We start from the raw sequence: 22636 nt of genomic DNA, 5'->3' as shown, positions 1-22636 counted from the left end.
TCTGGTGTAGGCCAGAGAAATAGAACTGTGGTTTTCCTCTTCCACGGTTCAAATCTCTGTATTATCTTGCTTTTGGCATTTTTTCCGTAAAAAGAAACAGTAATAGTGTCTCCCTGACTGTTCAGACACAAATATATCTGTTTAAAAGAGTCTGGTGTAGGCCAGAGAAATAAAACTGTGGTTTTGCTGTTCCACGGTTCAAATCTCTGTATTATCCTGCCTTTGGCATTTTTTCCGTAAAAAAAACAAACAGTAATAGGGTCTCCCTGACTGTTCAGACACAAATATATCTGTTTAAAAGAGTCTGGTGTAGGCCAAAGAAATAGAACTGTGGTTTTGCAGTTCCACGGTTCAAATCTCTGTATTATCCTGCTTTTGGCATTTTTTCCGAAAAAAACCCAGTAATAATGTCTCCCTGACTGTTCAGACACAAATATATCTGTTTAAAAGAGTCTGGTGTAGGCCAGAGAAATAGAACTGTGGTTTTCCTCTTCCACAGTTCAAATTTCTGTATTATTCTGCTTTTGGTATTTTTTCCGTAAAAAAAAACAGTAATAGTGTCTCCCTGACTGTTCAGACACAAATATATCTGTTTAAAAGAGTCTGGTGAAGGCCAGAGAAATAGAACTGTGGTTTTGCATTTCCACGGTTCAAATCTCTGTATTATCCTGCATTTGGCATTTTTTCCGTAAATAAAAAGCAGTAATAGTGTCTACTTGACTGTTTTGACACAAATATATCTGTTTAAAAGAGTCTGGTGTAGGCCAGAGAAATAGAACTGTGGTTTTGCTTTACCATGTTCAAATCTCTGTATTATCCTGCATTTGGCATTTTTTCCGTAAAAAAAAACAGTAATAGTGTCTCCCTTACTGTTCAGACACAAATATATCTGTTTAAAAGAGTCTGGTGTAGGCCAGAGAACTAGAACTGTGGTTTTCCTCTTCCACGGTTCAAATCTCTGTATTATCCTGCTTTTGTCATTTTTTCCATAAAAAAAAACAGTAATAGTGTCTCCCTGACTGTTCAGACACAAATATATCTGTTTAAAAGAGTCTGGTGTAGGCCAGAGAAATAGAACAGTGGTTTTGCAGTTCCACGGTTCATATCTCTGTATTATCATGCTTTTGTCATTTTTTCCATAAAAAAAACAGTAATAGTATCTCCCTGACTGTTCAGACACAAATATATCTGTTTAAAAGATTCTGGTGTAGGCCAGAGAAATAGAACTGTGGTTTTCCTCTTCCACAGTTCTAATCTCCTTTTTATTACCCCTTTTCCATTGATAGTGCGAGTGTAAGCTATTTTACTTCATTTACAATGGGCAAGGCGCGTGGCAAGGGACGTGGAACTGGACGTTCTGGTGATGGTGCGTGTAGAGGACGGGGCCGTGGCCAAGGTGAAAATGTGCCACAACCAACAGCCACATCTTCTTGCTCTCACTTCTTGACCGAATTACTAGGGAAGCACACTACAACACCAGTATTGCGAACTGATCAGTGTGAACAGGTTATTAATTGGATAGCAGATAATACTTCCAGTCACCTGGGCACCACCACCTCTGGTCTGTCTTCCACACGGTCAAGTTTTAGTAGCCGTGAGTCTCGACCGCATACTCCTCCTCACCCTGATGCTCCTTCCTCCCACCATGCCGAGTGTCGTCAGACAGCAACTGATCCCACACTTGGACACTTTGAAGAGCTGTTCACTGGTCCATTTCCATATTTGTACCCCTCGCCTGCTCCGCTTGAAGAGGTGGAAGAGGAAATCCCATATAGCGATGCCCAAATATTTGAACAGCCACGGCTAGAGGAAGTCGACGCTGGCAATTTGTCACAAGAGGTGGACGATGACGAGACACAATTGCCACAAAGTGAGGAGGAGGATCGTGGTGCGCAAGTGGAAGAGGAGGAGGTGGTGGATGATCTAGTAACTGACCCAACGTGGCAGGAGGACACGCAGAGCGAGGCCAGCAGCACACAGGGGGAGTGAGGCAGAGTACCCCAACAGGCAGGAAGAAGCAGTGTGGTGGCCGCACACAGAAGGCGGGCAACAGTTCCCCATAACACCAACACGAGGGACGTTGCCAGTACAAGCGGTAGGTCTTCCAGAGTCTGGAATTTTTTTAAAGACTCTGCTGATAACCCCAAAAAGGCCATTTGTACCATCTGCCATGCCAGCATCAGCAGGGGTGACAAAACTACCAGCCTGACCACCACCAGCATGATCAGGCACATGTCAGCAAAGCACCCGACTTTGTGGAGCGAACCCCAGGGTCCACGACCAGTGTCAGTGGGTGTCACCACTGCTTCTTCCGCTGTTGTGCGTGAAAGAGAACCCCCTGTTGTGCGTGCAAGGCAATCCCCTGTCCATACTGCATGCAAAGATGCCCCCTCCTCTCAGTCTTCACTTGTTATGGCAGTTTCTCAAGAAACAGCATCAACGTCCACGTCCACGTCCCACCGCAGCGTTCAATTATCCATATCCCAGACCTTTGAATGAAAGCGCAAATTCGTAGCCAACACCCCACAGGCCACAGTCCTAAATTCGCACATTTCACGACTGCTTGCATTGGAAATGCTGCCTTTTAGGCTGCGTGCACACGATGCGTTTTTCATGCGTTTATGTTGCGGAATTTCCGCAGCGGAAACGCATAAAAAACGCATGGTAATCCGCACCCCATGGTCCCCAATGGCAGTCCGCAATGTCAATGCATTTTTCCGCAGCGTTTCTGCAGCGCAAATAAATCGGCAGCATGTTCATTAATTTTGCGGAAGCGCAGCGGAAGCGCCGCCATTGACTTGCATTGAGACGCATACAATCCGTGTCTGTACATTTGTACAAGCGGATTTTATGCGTCTCTATGTGCGGATGGTACCCAGTTCTGGAGGAGAGAAGACTCTCATCCAGACCTGGGTACCATTGTACCTGTAAAAAAAAGAATAAAATAATAAATAAAGTTTATATTCACCTGTCCGGCTTCCCCAGCAGCGCTTCTCCTTCCAGCACCTGAGATGACGTCGCGTCATGTGACCGCAGGCTGTCTCGCGAGATGCCGGCAACCCGGAAGAAGCCAGGACGAGCGCGACAGCACACGCGGCCGGGGATCGGGGGTAAGTATAGCTTTATTTTTTTATTTTTACGGTCACACTATATAAATCCATGCCTTTTGCATGGATTTATATAGTGTGACCTAGTTGTCAAGCACTTTCCAAGTGATGCTATCGCTTGGAAAGTGCTTGTCAGTCCGCATGCGGAAACACATGCGTTAATGCATGTGGGTACGCATGTGAATCCGCATGTATTCCGCATGTATTCTGCAGGAAAAACGCATGCACAATCTGCATGCGTTTTTTCTGCCAGGGAGATGCAGAAATGCTGCAGAAATTTTCTGCTTCATTTCTGCATCATGGGCACATAGCCTTAGGCTGGTGGAGACGGAATCCTTCCTCAACCTTATGGCGGTGGCCGTCCCTCGGTACTCGGTCCCCAGCCGACACTATTTTGCCCGCTGTGCCATCCCCGCACTACACAAGCACGTGTCCCAAACATCTTCCATGCCCTCAACAATGCAGTTACTGGGAGAGTCCACCTGACAACGGACACGTGGACAAGTGCTTGTGGCCAGGGACGGTAAATCTCCCTGACGGCACACTGAGTAAACATAGTGGAAGCCAGGAGCCAGTCGGACCTTGGGACGGAACACATCCTCCCCACACCGAGGATTGCGGGCCCTATGTCAGTCAGAGTTGCCACCACAGTGCTGCTCCTGCGCATCATCCTGCTCCTCCTCCTCATGTTCAGCCTCCATCTCAGATATCAGCACATCAGTTACAAGCTGGAAGCACTGCAGTACTGCCTCAGCCAAGCGGCAACAGGCTGTGCTGAAACTCATAAGCTTAGGTTATAAACCTCACACTGCTTGTGAGTTGTGGACAGCTGTGAAAGAGCAGGCAGAACTGTGGCTGAGACCGCTGAACCTACATCCCGGCATGGTCGTGTGTGACAATGGCCGTAACCTGGTGGCGGCTCTGAGGTGAGGCGAGATCACACACGTACCATGCCTGGCTCATGTGCTTAACCTCGTGGTTCAGTGGTTTCTTAAATCGTACCCCGAGTTACCAGATCTGCTCGACAAAGTACGCCGCCTGTCAGCTCATTTTCGGAAGTCGGCTACAGCTTCCGCCACCCTTGCTGTGTTGCAGCAGCATTTGCAGCTTCCGGCACACCGACTGGTGTGTGATGTCCCCACACGTTGGAACTCTACCCTCCACATGTTGCAAAGGATTTGTGAGCAGAAGAGAGCAGTTGTGGAGTACCAGCTGCAACAAGGCCGTCGATATTCAGGTTAGACTCCACACATAAGACCTCAGGAGTGGACCTGGATGTCTGACATATGTACCATCCTGACAAACTTTGAGGAGTCCACCAAGATGGTGAGTGGCGATGATGCCATCATTAGCGTCAGCATCCCACTTGTCTGTCTTTTGCAACGCTCTCTGCAGAGAATTAAAGAGGAGGCATTGCAGCCAGAGTATGATGAGATGGATCAAGAAGCCATAACGGGCGATTACACACAGCCCAGCCTCATCTGATCCCAACGTGCATTGGGGGACAATGAGAGGGAGGAGGAGGAGGAGGAAGAACAGGAGCTGGTATCATGCGCTGTAGACGGTAGTACCAGTACAACTGTCATACCGTCGGTTCAGCGTGGGTGGCCTGAGGACAGGGGGGAGGAGGAAGAGGAGGAAGAGGAGAGCATGGTCAGTCATCATCTTGGTGAAGACACGGAAGTCTTGCCCGTTACCAGTCTGGCACGCATGGCTGACTTTATGTTACGCTGCCTTAACCGTGACCCTCGCGTTGTCAAAATGTTGGGTGACAGTCATTACTGGATGGTGACACTTTTAGACCGTCTTGTTAAGCTACTGTGACCTCCACCACTCTTCCAAGGGGCATTAAAAACGTCTTGTTAAAACACTCTGACCTCCACGTCTCTTCCAAGGGGCATTAAAACTGTCTTGTTAAACCACTCTGACCTCCACGTCTCTTCCAAGGGGCATTAAAACCGTCTTGTTAAGCTACTGTGACCTCTACCACTCTTCCAAGGGGCATTAAAACCGTCTTGTTAAGCTACTGTGACCTCCACCACTCTTCCGAGGGGCATTAAAAGCGTCTTGTTAAGCTACTGTGACCTCCACCACTCTTCCAAGGGGCATTAAAACCGTCTTGTTAAGCTACTGTGACCTCCACCACTCTTCCAAGGGGCATTAAAAGCGTGTTGTTAAACCACTCTGACCTCCACGTCTCTACCAAGGGGCATTAAAACGGGCTTGTTAAGCTACTGTGACCTCCATGTCTCTTCCAAGGGGCATTAAAACCGTCTTGTTAAACCACTCTGACCTCCACGTCTCTACCAAGGGGCATTAAAACCATCTTGTTAAACCACTGTGACCTCCACCACTCTTCCAAGGGGCATTAAAACTGTCTTGTTAAGCTACTGCGACCTCCACCACTCTTCCACGGGGCATTAAAACCGTCTTGTTAAGCTACTGCGACCTCCACCACTCTTCCAAGGGGCATTGATATTGTCTTTTTTTTCCAATCTGACCTCTACGTCTCTGCCAAGGAGCATTAAAACTGTTTTGTTAACTTACTGTGACCTCCACGTCTCTTCCAAGTGGCTTTAAAACCGTCTTGTTAAGCTACTGTGACCTCCACCACTCTTCCAAGGGGCATTAAAAGCGTCTTGTTAAACCACTCTGAACTCCACAGCTCTTCCAAGGGGCATTGAAATGTTGTTTTTAATTAACTCTAACCTCCACGACTCTTTCAACGGGCATTGCATTTCCTCCTAATTTTAGTCAGCTTTTGCTTTTCAATGCATAGGTGAACACTAAAGGAGACCCACTCCCCAATAATGGGTAGAAGGCTTTTAGTACGCTGTAATCCACATCTGTTTCAAGGGGCATTGCAGTTCCTCATAATTTTTGGAAAGCCTTCCATTCACTGCTTAGGCCAACAGTGTACAGGAGACCCAGTTGCTATAAATGGAAAAAAAACGGTTTTGTTAAGGCCCTCTGACCTCCATGTCACTTCCAAGGGGCATTGGAGTGCCTCGAAATTTTTGGTAGGCATTGCACTCACTGTATGCCCTATAAATGTGTAGCCGAACCGCTCCTTTTGGTACAGAAACATATCCTTCAAGACATGTGTGGTTGACTGGCCTGATATTGATGTGAATGGTCCCTGTTCCTCCTGCTCTTTCTCCTTTGCCACCACCTCATCCATCATTCATCACCTGAAGCTTTGTTTTAATGGGAGTCATAGAACTGGGATAGTAGCAGGAAAAAACATCAAGCTATCCTCGGAGGAGGTAGGATATGTGCCAAAATGCTGACCACCCCAGGCCTAGCCGCTACTACATACATGCGCTTGCATTCCAAGGAATAGAAAGCTAAGGAGATGGATGGCCTCATGATCATGAATAATTTACTCGTTGTGTAGGAGGCTGACCACTGCTGCTGTCTACCTTCTGAACTTTGTGTTGAAGCCCGATTGACCCAGGACCCCCAATCCTCTATGTCTGGAGGACGTGTTGCATCCCAGTGTCCAACTGTGTCCCGGCTTCCACAATATTAACCCAGTGTGACGGCGTAAGTCAGATGGACCATCCCCGGCCACATTCACTTGTCCAAGTGTTTGTGGTTAGGCTGTCCTTTAAATAGGGGTGGCTGGGGACCATTTATGGACAGCCGGCCGCCCCCAGGCGGCTGGGGACCATGTGTGGGCACCCGGCCGCAGGGTGGCTGGGGACCGAGTATGGACACCTGGCCGCCCCCTGGCGGCTGGGGACCGAGCGTGGACACCTGGCCGCCGGGCGGCTGGGGACTAAGTATGGATACCAGGCCGCCGATGCAGCCATGACATGGTGGCCGGAGTCTGCCTCCACATGCCTAAATGGCCCAATTTCAAGTGCAAGCAAGCTAGCAGTATGGAATTGCAGCCTGGGGGTGGGTGGGTGGCAGGTTGCACACTAACGCTTGCATTCCAAGAAAACAAAGCAGATGCTAATTTCTATCATCATCATCATGCTCCTCACCTTGGCACTCTCAACTCCCCTGATGGAGAAGGCAGGGCCCACCAGAGGAGTCTGGTTCTCTGGTGGGCTCGTCCAATGCTGCCCTAAAGCAGGCCGGCTAAGAAAAGTGTGGGGGAAGTTCCCAGGAGAAATAGGGGCGGCTGGAGACCGTTTATGGACACCCGGCCGTGTGTGGGCACCCGGCCGCGGGGCGGCTGGGGAGCGAGCATGGACACCTGGCCGCCCCCTGGCGGCTGGGGACTGAGCGTGGACACCCGGCCGCCGGGCGGCTGGGGACTGAGTATGGATACCAGGCCGCCGAAGCAGCCATGACATGGTGGCCGGCGTCTGCCTCCACATGCCTAAAAGGCCCAATTTCAAGTGCAAGCAAGCTAGCAGTGTGATATTGCAGCCTGGGGGTGGGTGGGTGGCAGGCTGCACACTTGCGCTTGCTTTACAAGGAATCGGGGAGGTACAATTGAACACTGCCCTGGGACAAGGACTTGCACGGGGATAGTTGCAAGTCTGCATCTTCTGATGCGGCAAGGATCACTTCTGATGGGCACACTTTTAGGCCGTGACCTGGGTTTCAGAGATGCTTCCAGGGGTCTTCCCCATGCTGTTCCCATCTCTTTTCAGCACTGTATGCATGTGTCGCACAGCACATGGCCAGATAATATTGTAAAATGTTAAAATGACATTTCCTGGTGAATGCATTTGTCACGGTTGAAAGCAATACAAAAGTGCAAAAACGCATAAAAAATGCTACTTGTGAACATAGCCCAAGGTGTGGAGGAGTATTTTTGTTTTTGGTTATTTATTTTACCTTATACACAAGTCTTTACCCTGGAAAAGAAGTTCCTTAACATTTTTCACAGGAAAACCATTTCAGTTTCATTTTTGAACGTTTTATTGTGAGCCCGTAAAAGTGGCTTAATACCTCTGACCACGTTGTTGACAGCAGTGACCTGGGGGTCAGAAATGCTTCCTGGGGCGATGCCCATACTGTCCCCATGTCTTTTGAGCACTGTCACTATCGTTTTGGGCACTTTTTAGGCTTTCTACAGACTGCCGGGGGTGCCGCCGCAAAAAAGCTCGGGTCTCCCATAGACTAACATTGGGCTCGCTGCTCAGGTCGAGCACCCGAGTATCACGGTGAGCTCGGCCCGAGCTTCGAGCACCCGAGCATTTTAGTGCTCGCTCAACACTAGTGGTGATAACTAGTGTTGAGCGAGCACTAAAATGCTCGGGTGCTCGAAGCTCGGGCCGAGCTCGCCGTGATACTCGGGTGCTCGACCCGAGCAACGAGCCCAATGTTAGTCTATGGGAGACTCGAGCATTTTTGCGGCGGCTCCCCCGGCAGTCTTTTAAAAGCCTAACAAGTGCCCAAAACGATAGTGACAGTGCTCAAATGACATGGGGACAGCATGGGGAGCGCCCCAGGAAGCATTTCTGACCCCCAGGTCACTGCTGTCAACAACGTGGTCAGAGGTATTAATACACTTTTACAGGCTCAAAATAAAACGTTCAAAAATGAAAGTGAAAGTGCTTTCCTGTGAAATATGTTAAGGATAGTGTTGAGCGATACCTTCCGATATCAGGAAATATCGTATCGGATTGGATCGGACCGATACCCAAAAAGTATCGGATATCGCCGATTCCGATACAGGAAACCAATGCAAGTCAATGGGACACAAATATCGGAATGAAAATAAACCCTTTCTTTCCTTGTAGGTTAATTCTACATGAAGTAAAACAACTAAGAATAATGTAGAATGTATTACGCGAAAAGCCGGCAATTCATCAGCGGCATACACCGGTACCCGACAATTTACAACAGAAAGAATAGAGCTTCACACATAGATTAGATAGATAGAAACATGTCAGTCACATATATATGAAGTACAGTGACAGTGTTGCTTACTGTACTTGTCATTTAGTGTAAAGGATTTATTTAAAAAAATAATTGTGTTTTCATGCACCGTCTCTTTAAAAAAGCCGGCCGGCAATTCAGCTACGGTACCCGACAATTTATAATAGACAGAATAGAGCTTCACACATAGATTAGATAGATAGAAACATGTCAGTCACATATATATGAAGTACAGTGACAGTGTTGCTTACTGTACTTGTCATTTAGTGTAAAGGATTTATTTAAAAATATAATAGTGTTTTCATGCACCGTCTCTTTAAAAAAGCCGGCCGGCAATTCAGCATCTGTACCCGACAATTTAGAATAGAAGGAATAGAGAATCACACATAGATTATATAGATAGAAACATGTCAGTCACATATATATGAAGTACAGTGACAGTGTTGATTACTGTACTTGTCATTTAGTGTAAAGAATTTATTTAAAAATATAATAGTGTTTTCATGCACCGTCTCTTTAAAAAAGCCGGCCGGCAATTCAGCATCTGTACCCGACAATTTAGAATAGAAGGAATAGAGAATCACACATAGATTATATAGATAGAAGCATGTCAGTCACATATATATGAAGTACAGTGACAGTGTTGATTACTGTACTTGTCATTTAGTGTTAAAATAAAGGATTTATTTAAAAAAAAATTGGCGTGGGGTTCCCCTTAATTTTAGTCTCTAGCGGAGGTTAAGCAGACGGCTGGGGCAGATGTTTGAAGCCTGGGAAGGGGGTAATACCCACGGAGCTTCCCAGGCTACTAATATCAGCCCCCAGCTGAATACCTAGCCTTTACCAGCTATTAAAATGGGGGACCCCCTCAAAAAAATGACGTGGGGTCCCCCCTAATTTAATAGCTAGCAAAGGCTAGGCAGACAGCTGGGGGCTGATATTAATAGCCCAGGAAGGGTGCCATGAATATTGGCCCCCTCCCAGGCTAGAAACACCAGCCGTCAGCCGCCCCAGAAATGGCGCATCCATAGGATGCGCCAATTCTGGCACTTAGCCTCGCTCTTCCCACTGCCCTGTAGCGGTGGCAGTGGGGTAATAGGGTTGGGGTTGATGTCAGCTTATAATGCCAGCTGACATCAAGCCCAGGTTAGTAATGGAGAGGCATCTATAAGACACCCCCATTACTAACCCCATAGTCAAAGTTAAAAAAAAAAACACAAACACCCAGAATAAAGTCCTTTAATTGAAATAAACACACAATTCTTTATTGTTCTAAATTAAACTATACTTACCATCACGCCCATTCCAGCTGAAGCCAACGATCTCCTGCAATAAAAGAAAAATAATAAAGCAACCTCATCCTTACCTTTCCATGGTTCCCAGGACAGCTCCAGCTCTGCTACATCGAGATGACAGGCTGGACCGCAGCAGAACGCTGCCATCCAGCCTGTCATCCCGCAGACACTGAGAAGCGCAGGCTTGCTTGCGCTCCTCAGTGTCTCTCTGTGACGGCATCCAGATGAGCCGAGTTCATGTCCAATGAACTCGGCTCACCTCATGTACGTCACTGACAGCGTGGGAAAATTCTCCTGCACTCAGCGCTTCAGCGTGAGAATTTTCCCACGCTGTCAGTGACGTGCATGAGGTGAGCTGAGTTCATTGGACATGACCTCACCTCATTCACGTCACTGACAGCGTGGGAAAATTCTCACGCTGAAGCGCTGAGTGCAGGAGAATTTTCCCACGCTGTCAGTGACATGCATGAGGTGAGCCGAGTTCATTGGACATGACCTCGGCTCATCTTTATGCCGTCACAGAGAGACACTGAGGAGCGCAAGCAAGCCTGCGCTTCTCAGTGTCTGCGGGATGACAGGCTGGATGGCAGCGTTCTGCTGCGGTCCAGCCTGTCATCTCGATGTAGCAGAGCTGAAGCTGTCGTGGGAACCATGGAAAGGTAAGGATGAGGTTGCTTTATTATTTTTCTTTTATTGCAGGAGATCGTTGGCTTCAGCTGGAATGGGCGTGATGGTAAGTATGATTTAATTTAGAACAATAAAGAATTGTGTGTTTATTTCAATTAAAGGACTTTTTTCTGGGTGTTGTGTTTTTTTTAAATACTTTACTAGAAATTCATGGTGGTCATGTCTAATATTGGCGTGACCCCATGAATTTCGGGCTTAGGGCCAGCTGATAATGCCAAGCTGGCCTTAACCCCTTTATTACCCAGTGAGCCACCGCACCAGGGCCCTGGATGAGTTGGGTACAGCGCCAGAAGATGGCGCTTCTATGAACGCGCCATTTTCCGGGGTGGCTGCGGACTGCAATTTGCAGCGGGTGGGGCCCAGAAAGCTTGGGCCTCCCTGCGCTGCGGATTCCAGCCCCCAGCTGCCTAGTTGTACCTGGCTGGACATAAAAATAGGGCGAAGCCCCGCGTATTTTTTTTTTAAATTATTTCATGAAATTCATGAAATAATTAAGAAAAAAAGGCCTTCCCTATATTGTTGTGTCCGGCCAGGTACAAATAGGCAGCTGGTGGTTGGGGGCAGCCCGTTGCTGCCTGCTGTACCTGGCTGGACACAAATATAGTGCGAAGCCCCACGTCAATTTTTTTAAAATTATTTCATGAAATAATTTTTTAAAAAAAGGGCTTCCCTATATTGTTGCGTCCGGCCAGGTACAAATAGGCAGCTGGTAGTTGGGCGCAGCCCGTTCCTGCCTGCTGTACCTGGCTGGACACAAATATAGGGCGAAGCCCCACATCAATTTTTTTTTAATTATTTCATGAATTTCCTGAAATAATTTAAAAAAAATTGACTTGGGGCTTCGCACTATATTTGTGTCCAGCCAGGTACAGCAGGCAGGAACGGGCTGCGCCCAACCACCAGCTGCCTATTTGTACCTGGCCAGACACAACAATATAGGGAAGCCCTTTTTTTCTTTATTATTTCATGAATTTCATGAAATAATTAAAAAAAAAAATACGTGGGGCTTCTCCCTATTTTTGTGTCCAGCCAGGTACAACTAGGCAGCTGGGGGATGGAATCTGCAGCGCAGGGAGGCCCAAGCTTTCTGCCCCCCCCCCCGGTGCAAATTGCAGTCCGCAGCCACCCCAGAAAATGGCGCGTTCATAGAAGCTGGATGCTGTACCTGGCAGGCATACAAAAATATGGCAAAGCCCACGTCAAAATTTTTGGGAAAAATTAATTAAAAAATAAATAATAATTTAGGGACTGCATCTTTATTAACTCCTCAAATGTCATTTAGTGTTAAAATAAAGGATTTATTTAAAAAAAATTGGCATGGGGATCCCCCATAATTTTAGTCTCTAGCGGAGGTTAAGCAGACGGCTGGGGCAGATGTTTGAAGCCTGGGAAGGGGGTAATACCCACGGAGCTTCCCAGACTACTAATATCAGCCCCCAGCTGAATACCTAGCCTTTACTAGCTATTAAAATGGGGGACCCCCCCAAAAAAATGACGTGGGGTACCCCCTATTTAATAGCTAGCAAAGGCTAGGCAGACAGCTGGGGGCTGATATTAATAGCCCAGGAAGGGTGCCATGAATATTGGCCCCCTCCCAGGCTAGAAACACCAGCCGTCAGCCGCCCCAGAAATGGCGCATCCATAGGATGCACCAACTCTGGCACTTAGCCTCGCTCTTCCACGCTGCCCTGGTGCGGTGGCAGGGGGTAATAGGGTTGGGGTTCATGTCAGCGCCAGCTGCTATGAAGCCCAGGTTAGTAATGATGGGCGTCTATAAGACACCCCCATTACTAACCTACAAAGTGTTAAAAAGAAAAAACACACACTACACCCAGAAAAAAATAATTTATTTGAAATAAAACACACAATTTTATTTAATTCTTAGCTTACTAAAAAAAATAGTTACCTGTCCACGTTCCTGCGCTGATCTCCCATGCACAGCTGTCACATCTGGAGATGGTGACAGCTGTGCATGGCTGCTGTAAGCTCACGCTGCCGGGAACACGTCCGCTCCCGGCAGCGGGAGCCACTGACTGAGGTCACCGGAGTGCATTCAGGCAGCGCAGCTCCGGAGACCTCCTTTACGGCACTGCTGTACCGTGGGAATTTCTCACGATACAGCAGGGCCGTAAAGGAGCTAACCGGAGCAGCGCTGCCTGAACTCCGGCGAACCCTTACGGCCCCATCATTCTAGCGGCGGCAGCGGTTCAGAGCGGTCACATTCTATGTGGCTGCTCTAAACTGGAGATCATCGTGGGACACTCGTGGACTACTACGGAGGGGTAAGGATAAGGTTGTGGTTTATTATTTTATATTTTATTACAGGAGATCGATGGCTTCGGGGAATTAGGTGTCTAGGTGAGTATAGGTGTAGTTTTTTATTTTTTACTTTATTTTAGGTGGCGATCGGCGGGGACAGGTAATGTATGAACTAATTTATTGTAGGTAACCACTGGCCACCAATGAAATGTATTTAAAATTTATTGGGGACACAGTAGGGCAATTTATATAGCAGGATCAGGCTGATGGGAACTACTGCTCCCATCGAGCTGATCCTGCTGGCACGAGTGGACCGGGGACAGACATAGGCCGATGGGAGTAGTAGTGTCACATCGGCCTATGTCTGCCTGCACGCACACACCCGCAGACATCGCACAGACACCGCACACACTCGCAGACATCGCACAGACACCGCACACACTCTTCCAGACATCGCACAGACACCGCACACACCCGCAGACATCGCACAGACACCGCACACACTCGCAGACATCGCACAGACACCGCGCATACCCGCACACACCCGCAGACATCGCACACACTCGCAGACACACGCACAGACACCCACACACACCAATCATGACGGGCTGATCGTCTGGGAGGTGACGCTGTGCGGCCAGCCAATCACTGTAATGCCCACAAACAACATGGCTGCGGCATTACAGTGACTGGCTGGCAATCCCTGCATGTTCATTGGCTCTGTAAAGAGCACCAAACATGCAGGGCGGAGACCCGAGCTCCCGCCCGAGTAACCCGGAAATGCTCGGTGCTCGCCGAACATCCCGAGTAGCGTGATGCTCGGGCGAGTACCGAGCAGTGTCGAGCATGTTCGCTCAACACTAGTGATAACAAATCTATTTATTTTTTTACTTTATTTTTACTTTGCGAAAAGGTTAAGATTCAATCTTTTATGTTTTTTTTTCATATTGCTTTAAACATTATTTAATTATATCTAGGGGCTTGAGCTTATGACTGTTTGGTTGCTTGTACTATATACAGTCAATATAAGTATTGCAGTTCATAGCAAGTGGACTTCATAGGTATTCAAAGATGACTGGGACTTCAGCGTGTTGATCTGAAAAGACTGGTGCCAAAATAACAGATCAATTGTACACACGTGGTCAAAATTGTTGGTACCCCTCGTTTAATGAAAGAAAAACCCACAATGGCCACAGAAATAACTTGAATCTGACAAAAGTAATAATAAATTAAAAATCTATGAAAATGAACAAATGAAAGTCAAACATTGCTTTTCAACCCTGCTTCCACAGAATTAAAAAAAAAATTAAACTCATGAAATAGGCCTGGATAGAAATGTTGGTACCCCTGAAAATAATGTGACAAAAGGGACATGTTAAATCAATTAAATCAAGTTGTGTCCACTAATTAGCATTACTGTTGTCTACAATCTTGTAATCAGTCAGTGGGCCTGTATATAGGGCTACAAATACTCACTGTGCTGTTTGGTGACATGGTGTGTACCACACTCAACATGGACCAGAGGAAGTAAAGGAAAGAGTTGTCTCATGAGATTAGAAAGAAAATTATAGACAAGCATGTTAAAGGTAAAGGTTATAAGACCATCTCCAAGCAGCTTGATGTTCCTGTGAATACAATTGCACATATTATTCAGAAATTTAAGATCCATGGGACTGTAGCCAACCTCCCTCGATGTGGCCGCAGGAGGAAACTTGATGACAAATCAAAGAGACGGATAATACGAATCGCAACAAAAGAGCCCAGGATAACTTCTAAAGAGATTAAAGGTGAACTTCAAGTTCAAGGAACATCAGTGTCAGATCGCACCATCCATCGTTGTTTGATCCAAAGTGGACTTCATGGGAGACGACCAAGGAGAACACCATTGTTGAAAAAAAATCATAAAAAAGACAGACTGGAATTTGCCAAACTACATGTTGAAAAGCCACAAAGCTTCTGGGAGAATGTCCTATGGACAGATGAGACAAAGATGGAAGTTTTTGGCAAAGCACATCAGCTCTATGTTCACAGACGGAAAAATGAAGCATATCAAGAAAAGAACACTGTCCCTACTGTGAAACATGGAGGAGGCTCTGTTATGTTCTGGGGCTGCTTTGCTGCATCTGTCACAGGGTATCTTGAATCTGTGCAGGGTACAATGAAATCTCAAGACTATCAAGGGATTCTAGAGAGAAATGTTCTGCCCAGTGTCAGAAAGCTTGGTCTCAGTTGCAGGTCATGGGTCTTGTAGGATAATGACTAGTGTTGAGCGAGTATGTTCTATTAACTCTTTCGCCGAGTATGCTCGGGCCGAGCTCCGAGTATTTATAGCTGCTCATTGATATGGTTGAATCGCTCCCGTGTGCATGATTTGCAACTGTTTGACAGTTTTATTACATGACAGGAATGTCTATTTCTTACACATACACTCTTTACACTCGTAAAACAATAAAAATGATATCTGACTTGCAATGGTGTAACTTGAACCTTTTAAGCCCCATTGCAAAATTTTCAACAGGGCCACCAACTATCATGGGACATTAATAATATTTGTCCTCTATTAAATAAACCAAAGGGACCTTTTTAGGTTGCCCAGGGTCCAGGGCATGGGAGCGACTGCAACTCCTTCACTTACTAAAGTTGCACCCCTGCTTACTTGTAGTAATCCGATGTGCCAACACAGTGAAATCAATGCAAATTAATCTGCAAGAGCATTGGGGTGGGGGTGTCAGCGCGCTCAAATAGTTCTGATAGGTTTCTTGTAAAGTCTTCTTACTTTTAGGCAAATTATAAAGGGGTTGCAGATGATGTTATTTTCAGTCCGATTGCGATGTGACAAAACATTGCATCTCACTCGGCCAATGTTAGTCTATGGGGCTGTGCACATGTTCAATGCACCTGCCCTTACATGATTTCCTTTATGATCCACCACCCAATTATTAGTGTAGCCTTCCTCACAGACTGTGCAGCTCTCCTGTTATCAAGATGGCAGCTGAAGGAGCAGCATGTGACCAGACATGTCCATTAGATAGCTTTCCAACAAACAGTGTTTTTCCATTGGAAGAGACTGATGGATGGGTCTGATCACATGCTCCTCCATCAAATGCAAGTTTGAGAATGGGAGAACCCATTTGATAAAGATACAGCCGGCATCCCCTTTAATTAAAAGAGTACTCGTCGTGTAATGCATTAGCCTTCCCTGTACAGTTACTTCATTAAAGCATGCTGTTCACCCTGATCTTCAGCTGCATGATGTGTAAATCTTCACAAAGCATCCTCTCTACCTTCTTGGCTACTGTACTTATTGTTGCTTCATCTAAGCAATTAAACTGCTGAGATTGAAGCTATCTCCGGTCACATCAGTTGCTATTTAATATGAGAGCTGCATAACATAGGGCCAGAGAGCCTGATTCCAGGGATGTGTCACTTACTCAGCATATAGTGTTTCATCAACAGGAAGTTATCACTGCAGGACTAGATGTGGTATGCCAGGCAGCCCAGCTAATCTGCTGTTAGAGGCAAGTGATGGCTGAGTAATTCAGCCATCATCTGCCGAAGAAGATGCGGTCTCGGCGTGTGAGCCTGCATCAAAGTCAGGGACCCAACATATGATGTAACGGTACGTCATATGTCAGGAAGGGGTTAAAGGAAACATACAACCAGAAAATGAACGACTGTGTAAAATCAAGCTTTTATGCTTATTTTAGTTTTTAATATTCCTTGTGATATTTCTTTCTAATTGTTCCATGTGATAATCTTTATGTAACCCCTTCCTGCTCTACACCGTATATATCTTGTATTAGAACTGCCATATATAAACAGCACTCCCATGGCCGGTACTTAGGAGTTGAGTTAGCACCATCAGCAAAGGGCTTCAACTGTATCACCAATCAGACACCCTGCTGCAACCCCTATCTCCGACCTCAGCACAAACCCCTTAGATGCTGGTCTTAGTAACACAAAATTGCCTATATGACAATACAAAATGATTTACAAAAAAGACTGCACTGTACAACATTGATTTTGCCACCTTTTTTAACAACCTGTACTATAAAATTATGATGTACTTTATAAAGCAAAAAAAGGAAATTAGAATAGCTGTTTTTGCTTAACCTTCCTCTTAAAAGTAGAATAAAAAGTTTTAGATAAAAAAAACCCCCTTATACAGTTACATATAATAAAATAAATATGTTATAGGTCATAAAATATGATGACAAAAATATATTAGGCAGGCTGTATTACAAAGTCCACTGAATTTGTGGTTTTAGCCAGAAGACATCTGTGATTTTTTTCATAGGTAAAATACTGACCGAGTTTCATCAGTGTTTTGGGTCAGATTTCCATCAGTGATTGGTCAGTTTGTCAGATTTTTACCATTAATGTTTCATCAGGGATTTTTCATGTATGAAAAAAAAACAAAAAGCTGCAAAGCTTCTCGTACCCATTGCAATGTTAAAATGGACACCACACAGATTGCACACTTGTATGGATAATTTTGATCTGTGATTCAGATCAAAAATGGACTTGTTTCCATGATGTTTTGTGGACACATGGTCCTCAAAAAAACATGGACATGTGAACAGCTCCATAGATTATAATGGTTATGTATTATATCCATGAAATCCCAGATAGAACATGTGTGTGATTCACGGGCGTCTGAATGAGGCACAATTCATACATTAATTATTTATTATTCCAACATATCATTTTGTAACACAGCCTACTTAATTGCTGCTCTACTGCACAGTCTTCAGATTTCAATAAATTGTGAGCATCTTCGGTGCACTAAAAATCAGAACCTACTGTAGATTCATGTCTGACATTGGTAATAGGAACCGCAATATTTCATCAGCTATGCAACATTTTACAGTTATCCACAGTGAGGACATTTTTATTCTCCATTTCCAAGGCTTTGAAAGGGTGCATGCCCCTTTCAGGGATTGGGATCACCACTGTAAACTGAGCTACGACTAAGAACACAAAATGTGCTTGAAACTCGATCGCAGTAACACGCTACACACTTATTATGGATCTTAAAATTTGTCCTAAATAAAGCCTAGAAGTTTTATCTTACATCAGTGCTGGACTTTTTCAGGAATTATATAGGGTTATTCATTCACTACTTTACCTGGAAAAATTGCTGGAACTTCTAAAAGAGAACATCTATTGTACTGAAAATTGGACTGTACATACTTTGGTTCATGAGAAACTGATGGTTTAAAGCAGGTGTTGAAAATGTCCACCGTTCGCATCCAAGCACGCCTGCACGTGCCGTTCCATATAGTTGAATGTATTCCGCAGGATGTCTGGGGTCATAGCCTGAATTCCTCACTGTATGTTCTCTTGCAGTGCCTGTAATGTTCATGGCTTGTTATTGTACACCCGACCTTTCAAATGGCCCCAAAGGAAACGTCCTCCATTATGCCTATCCAGTAATGTTCCTGTACGTTCCAGTTTATTCACCAATGGCTGAATACAAGGTTTGGATGGCAGTTTTCAACCTCCAAACTTCTTTAGAAACTCACTTTGGCTCCTCTTTAAGGACTTAGTTTTCCAATAAATTTTCACAAAGAAACTCGCTGCTCTAAACTGTATCTGTTCATTATTAACAAATAAAGAAGGAATTCGGCAGGAGTGAAATGCAAGCACCACACAAACCACCGACGTGCAGAAATGTGTGCAGCAAGTCTATCTCATAGTGGTGACGACAGGCGGGGTGACAGGTCGGCGAGACCACTCAGCGTGAGGATGTTTCTCGTCGCTGAGGTTTATTGCACTCTGACTTAATCAAAGTATGTACAATCCAAATTTCAGTGCGGTCTCTTTTAGAAGTTACAGCAATTTTTCAGGGTAAAGTAGAGAGTGAATCACCCCGTACTTAATACATTTTCCAATCATTTTGAAATGCATTTATTTCTTGATTTTTTTTTTTTTTTTCAGGGTTCCAAATATGTCTGGAACAAAGAGCAGTTTGAAGCTGTTATTGAAAGTAACACTGATTATCTTATGGGTAGGGCTCTTTTTTAACAACTATAATATTTAAGTGTGCCTTTCTAATATCTATATATTAAAGGGTATATAACAGCTTTCCTGGCGTCTTTGCCAATGTGAATTTACAACTTTCTTTGTACCACAACTACATTTTTAGTTTGTCTTTTTCTCATTCAGATGACAAAAAAATTATAACATTCCCTCATTACTTGAGATTGAGATACCAACTTATCATTATAAACTTATTTATTATCGTGTTTATTTTAATTGTTCTGTATAGGTCTTTTTGAACCAAAAGACATGAAGTACGAGTTAAACCGAGACCAATCCATGGACCCAACCCTTGCGGAAATGACAGAGAAGGCCATTAAGATTCTAAGCAAGAATCCAAAAGGGTTTTTCCTATTTGTAGAAGATAAGTATAATATTGGATGACATGAATAACCAATTTTAGGGGTTTCAGGACATTTTTAGCACTTTTCAAGTAAGTACAAAATAGTAAAAAAATTAAAAAAATTATACCCCAAACCTATTTATTTTGTAAAAGTAACATCAAAAAAATGAGCCTGTACATACAGGTGCATCTCACTAAATTAGAATATCATCAAAAAGTTAATTTATTTCAGTTCTTCAATACAACAAATGAAACAAGTGTATATAATATAGAGTCATTACAAACAGTGATCTATTCAAGTATTTATTTCTGTTAATGTTGATGATTATGGCTTACAGCCAATGAAAACACAAAAGTCATTATCTCAATAAATTAAAATAATTAACAAAAAACACCTGCAAAGGCTTCCTAAGCATTTAAAAGGTCCCTTAGTCGGTTTCAGTAGGCTCCACAATCATGGGGAAGACTGTTGACTTGACACATGTCCAGAAGGCAGTCATTGACACCCTAAGTAATGCAAAGTAAATTTTGCATTTCATTTAGAAATCAAGGTCCCAGAGTCTAGAGGAAAAGTGGAGAGGTACACAATCCAAGCTGCTTGAGGTCTAGTGTGAAGTTTCCACAATCAGTGATGGTTTGGGGCGCCATGTCATCTGCTGGTGTAGGTCCACTGTGTTTTATCAAGACCAAAGTCAGCGCAGCCGTCTACCAGGAAATTTTAGAGCACTTCATACTTCCCTCTGCCGACAAGCTTTTTGGAGATGGAGATTTCATTCTCCAGCAGGACTTGACACCTGTCCACACTGCTAAAAGTACCAATACCTGGTTTAAAAACAACAGTATCATTATGCTTGATTGGCCAGCAAACTCGCCTGACCTTAACGCCATAGAGAATCTATGGGGTATTGTCAAGAGGAAGATGAGAGACTCCAGACCCAACAATGCAGACAAACTGAAGGCTGCTATCAATGCAACCTGAGCTTCCATAACACCTCAGCAGTGCCACAGGCTGATCGCCTCCATGCCACGCCGCATTGATGCAGTAATTGATGCAAAAGGGGCCTCGACCAAGTATTGAGTGCATTTACTGAACATACATTTCAGTAGGTCAACATTTCGGATTTTAAAATTATTTTTCAAGCTGTTGTTCTAAAGTATTATAATTTACTGAGATACTGACTTTTGTGTTTTCATTGGCTGTAAGCCATAATCATCAACATTAACAGAAACAAACACTTGAAATAGATCACTCTGTTTGTAATGACTCTATATAATATATGAGTTTCACATTTTGCATTGAAGAACTGAAATAAATTAACGTTTTGATGATATTCTAATTTTGTGAGATGCACCTGTACTGTATAAACACTAACTGGTAAAGTGGGTGATATAAAATAATTCTACCTGTATCCTACCTCCCTGTAACTGGAGGGTGGAGAGATTTGACAGATAATGATAATGTCTGTAAAGCGCTGTGAAATATGATGAGGTATATAAGTCAAATAAATAAATAACAGACAAGCGATGACCTCAGTTTCTGATAAATTTGAATCTTCCCCACTCCCACCCATCAATTACAGAGACAAAGAACAGAAAGCAAATCCTTTCGTGCTACTTCCTGATTTTAAACAAGAATTGTACCAAGTAGTGTAACTTGAATTTTGTGGTCCCTAATGCAAAATCTCCAACAATCATTGGTCTTTAATAGTAGTGACCTTTCCATTTGAGCCATAACTGCCGTTTGTGCCCCCCAAGGTTCCAATGCCTGGGTGCGACTGGAAAACCTGTACCCACTACAGTTACATCTCTGATAGCACCCCGTATATTGCACCTAAAGCTTTGATGGGATCAGTTAAAATTTAAAGTAATCAAAGTAAATGCATATTTATTGTTGATATACAGACTAAACCCAATATAAAGATTCTATCTTGCACCTTTTTCTCTTTTTACTTCCATCTGCCCTTCTATGCATCCAGATTCACATAGCTGAATGGATGGTCCTCTTTATATATTACTAAAACTTCAGCAGACTGCTTCTCCTCAGTGCTGCAGATGCCTCTCCATGCACTGTTGCGTCCTCCTTTGTAGTCCCACCTCTCTTAGTTGATGGCTCAAAGCTGTGCTACAAGCCAGCTGACAAATGAATGTTTAACACAGCACTAGCTTCCAGAACAGCACTGCTTTGCTGTGCTTTGCTGTTTCTCTACCTACCAAGTATATTTGGCACATCATCAAGCTAATCTACAATGTATGTTTAAATTGTCCTCTGCTTTAATATACTGTATGGTCCTGTACTTTGTCATAACGATTTTATCTTTTGCTCTATACATCAATAAATCTACATGTGTGTTTTTCTATCATTGATCTGTTAGTTGGCATCAGCATAACATTTCTGCACTTGCTCTTCTGTACCTTCACAACAGAACTTGAAATAACCATTGTTGAAGCACAGGAGAGCTAAGTGTAACACAATTGAGCTGTGCTTGATGTTTGCTGTTAAAGGGAACCTTTCATCAGGTTTTTCCCATATAAAGTATGACCGACACCTATAAGCCCTCTGTTACAGCATTCTAGAATGCTGTATATATGTTCCTAATACACTCTGCATAGCACAAAATAGGTTTTATTATACTCACCTACAGTGTGGTCCACTCCGATGGACAATCTCTGGTCTTCATCTGGCACCTCTTCTCTTCTTGCGATGCTGTCCTCCTTCCCTGCTTCGTGTGGATGACGCGTCCGACTCCTACGTCATCCACACTATGTTCTCCATCACGCTTCTCCCCAGGTGTACTTCTGTCTGCCCTGCCGAGGGCAGAGAAAAGTATTGTAGTACACATGCGCCGACGCTCTTTGGTCTTTCCGATGCAAGTGCATTACAGAACTCTGCTCTGCAGGCAGGGCATAGAGAAGTACTCCTGTTCAAGATCGCGATGGAGGACACCATGTGGATGACGTAGGATGAGTCATCCGCATGAAGCAGGGAGGGAGAATGACGATCGTAAGAAGAAAGGAAGCGCTGAATCAGGACCAGAGATGCCCATCAGACCGGACCACTT

The 22636-nt window shown here is 44.6% G+C and overlaps 1 protein-coding gene across 1 annotated transcript in view; it reads left to right on the top strand.

Moving 5' to 3' along the window:
* The window catches only part of LOC141258116 (alkaline phosphatase-like), a 99955-nt gene that overhangs the window by 48834 nt on the left and 28485 nt on the right, over window positions 1–22636 (top strand). The window contains exons 7-8 of the mRNA XM_073673122.1: window positions 19133–19202; window positions 19464–19598. Of these exons, the coding sequence (XP_073529223.1) occupies window positions 19133–19202; window positions 19464–19598 (205 nt within the window). The remainder of the gene's footprint in view (window positions 1–19132; window positions 19203–19463; window positions 19599–22636) is intronic.

This window comes from Phyllobates terribilis, unplaced genomic scaffold (assembly GCF_046119375.1).
Source record: "Phyllobates terribilis strain yellow unplaced genomic scaffold, ASM4611937v1 Scaffold_3__8_contigs__length_932513732, whole genome shotgun sequence".
Classification (NCBI taxonomy): Eukaryota; Metazoa; Chordata; class Amphibia; order Anura; family Dendrobatidae; genus Phyllobates; species Phyllobates terribilis.
The sequence above is the reverse complement of the archived record's forward strand: the minus strand, read 5'-3'. Positions and strand labels throughout refer to the sequence as shown.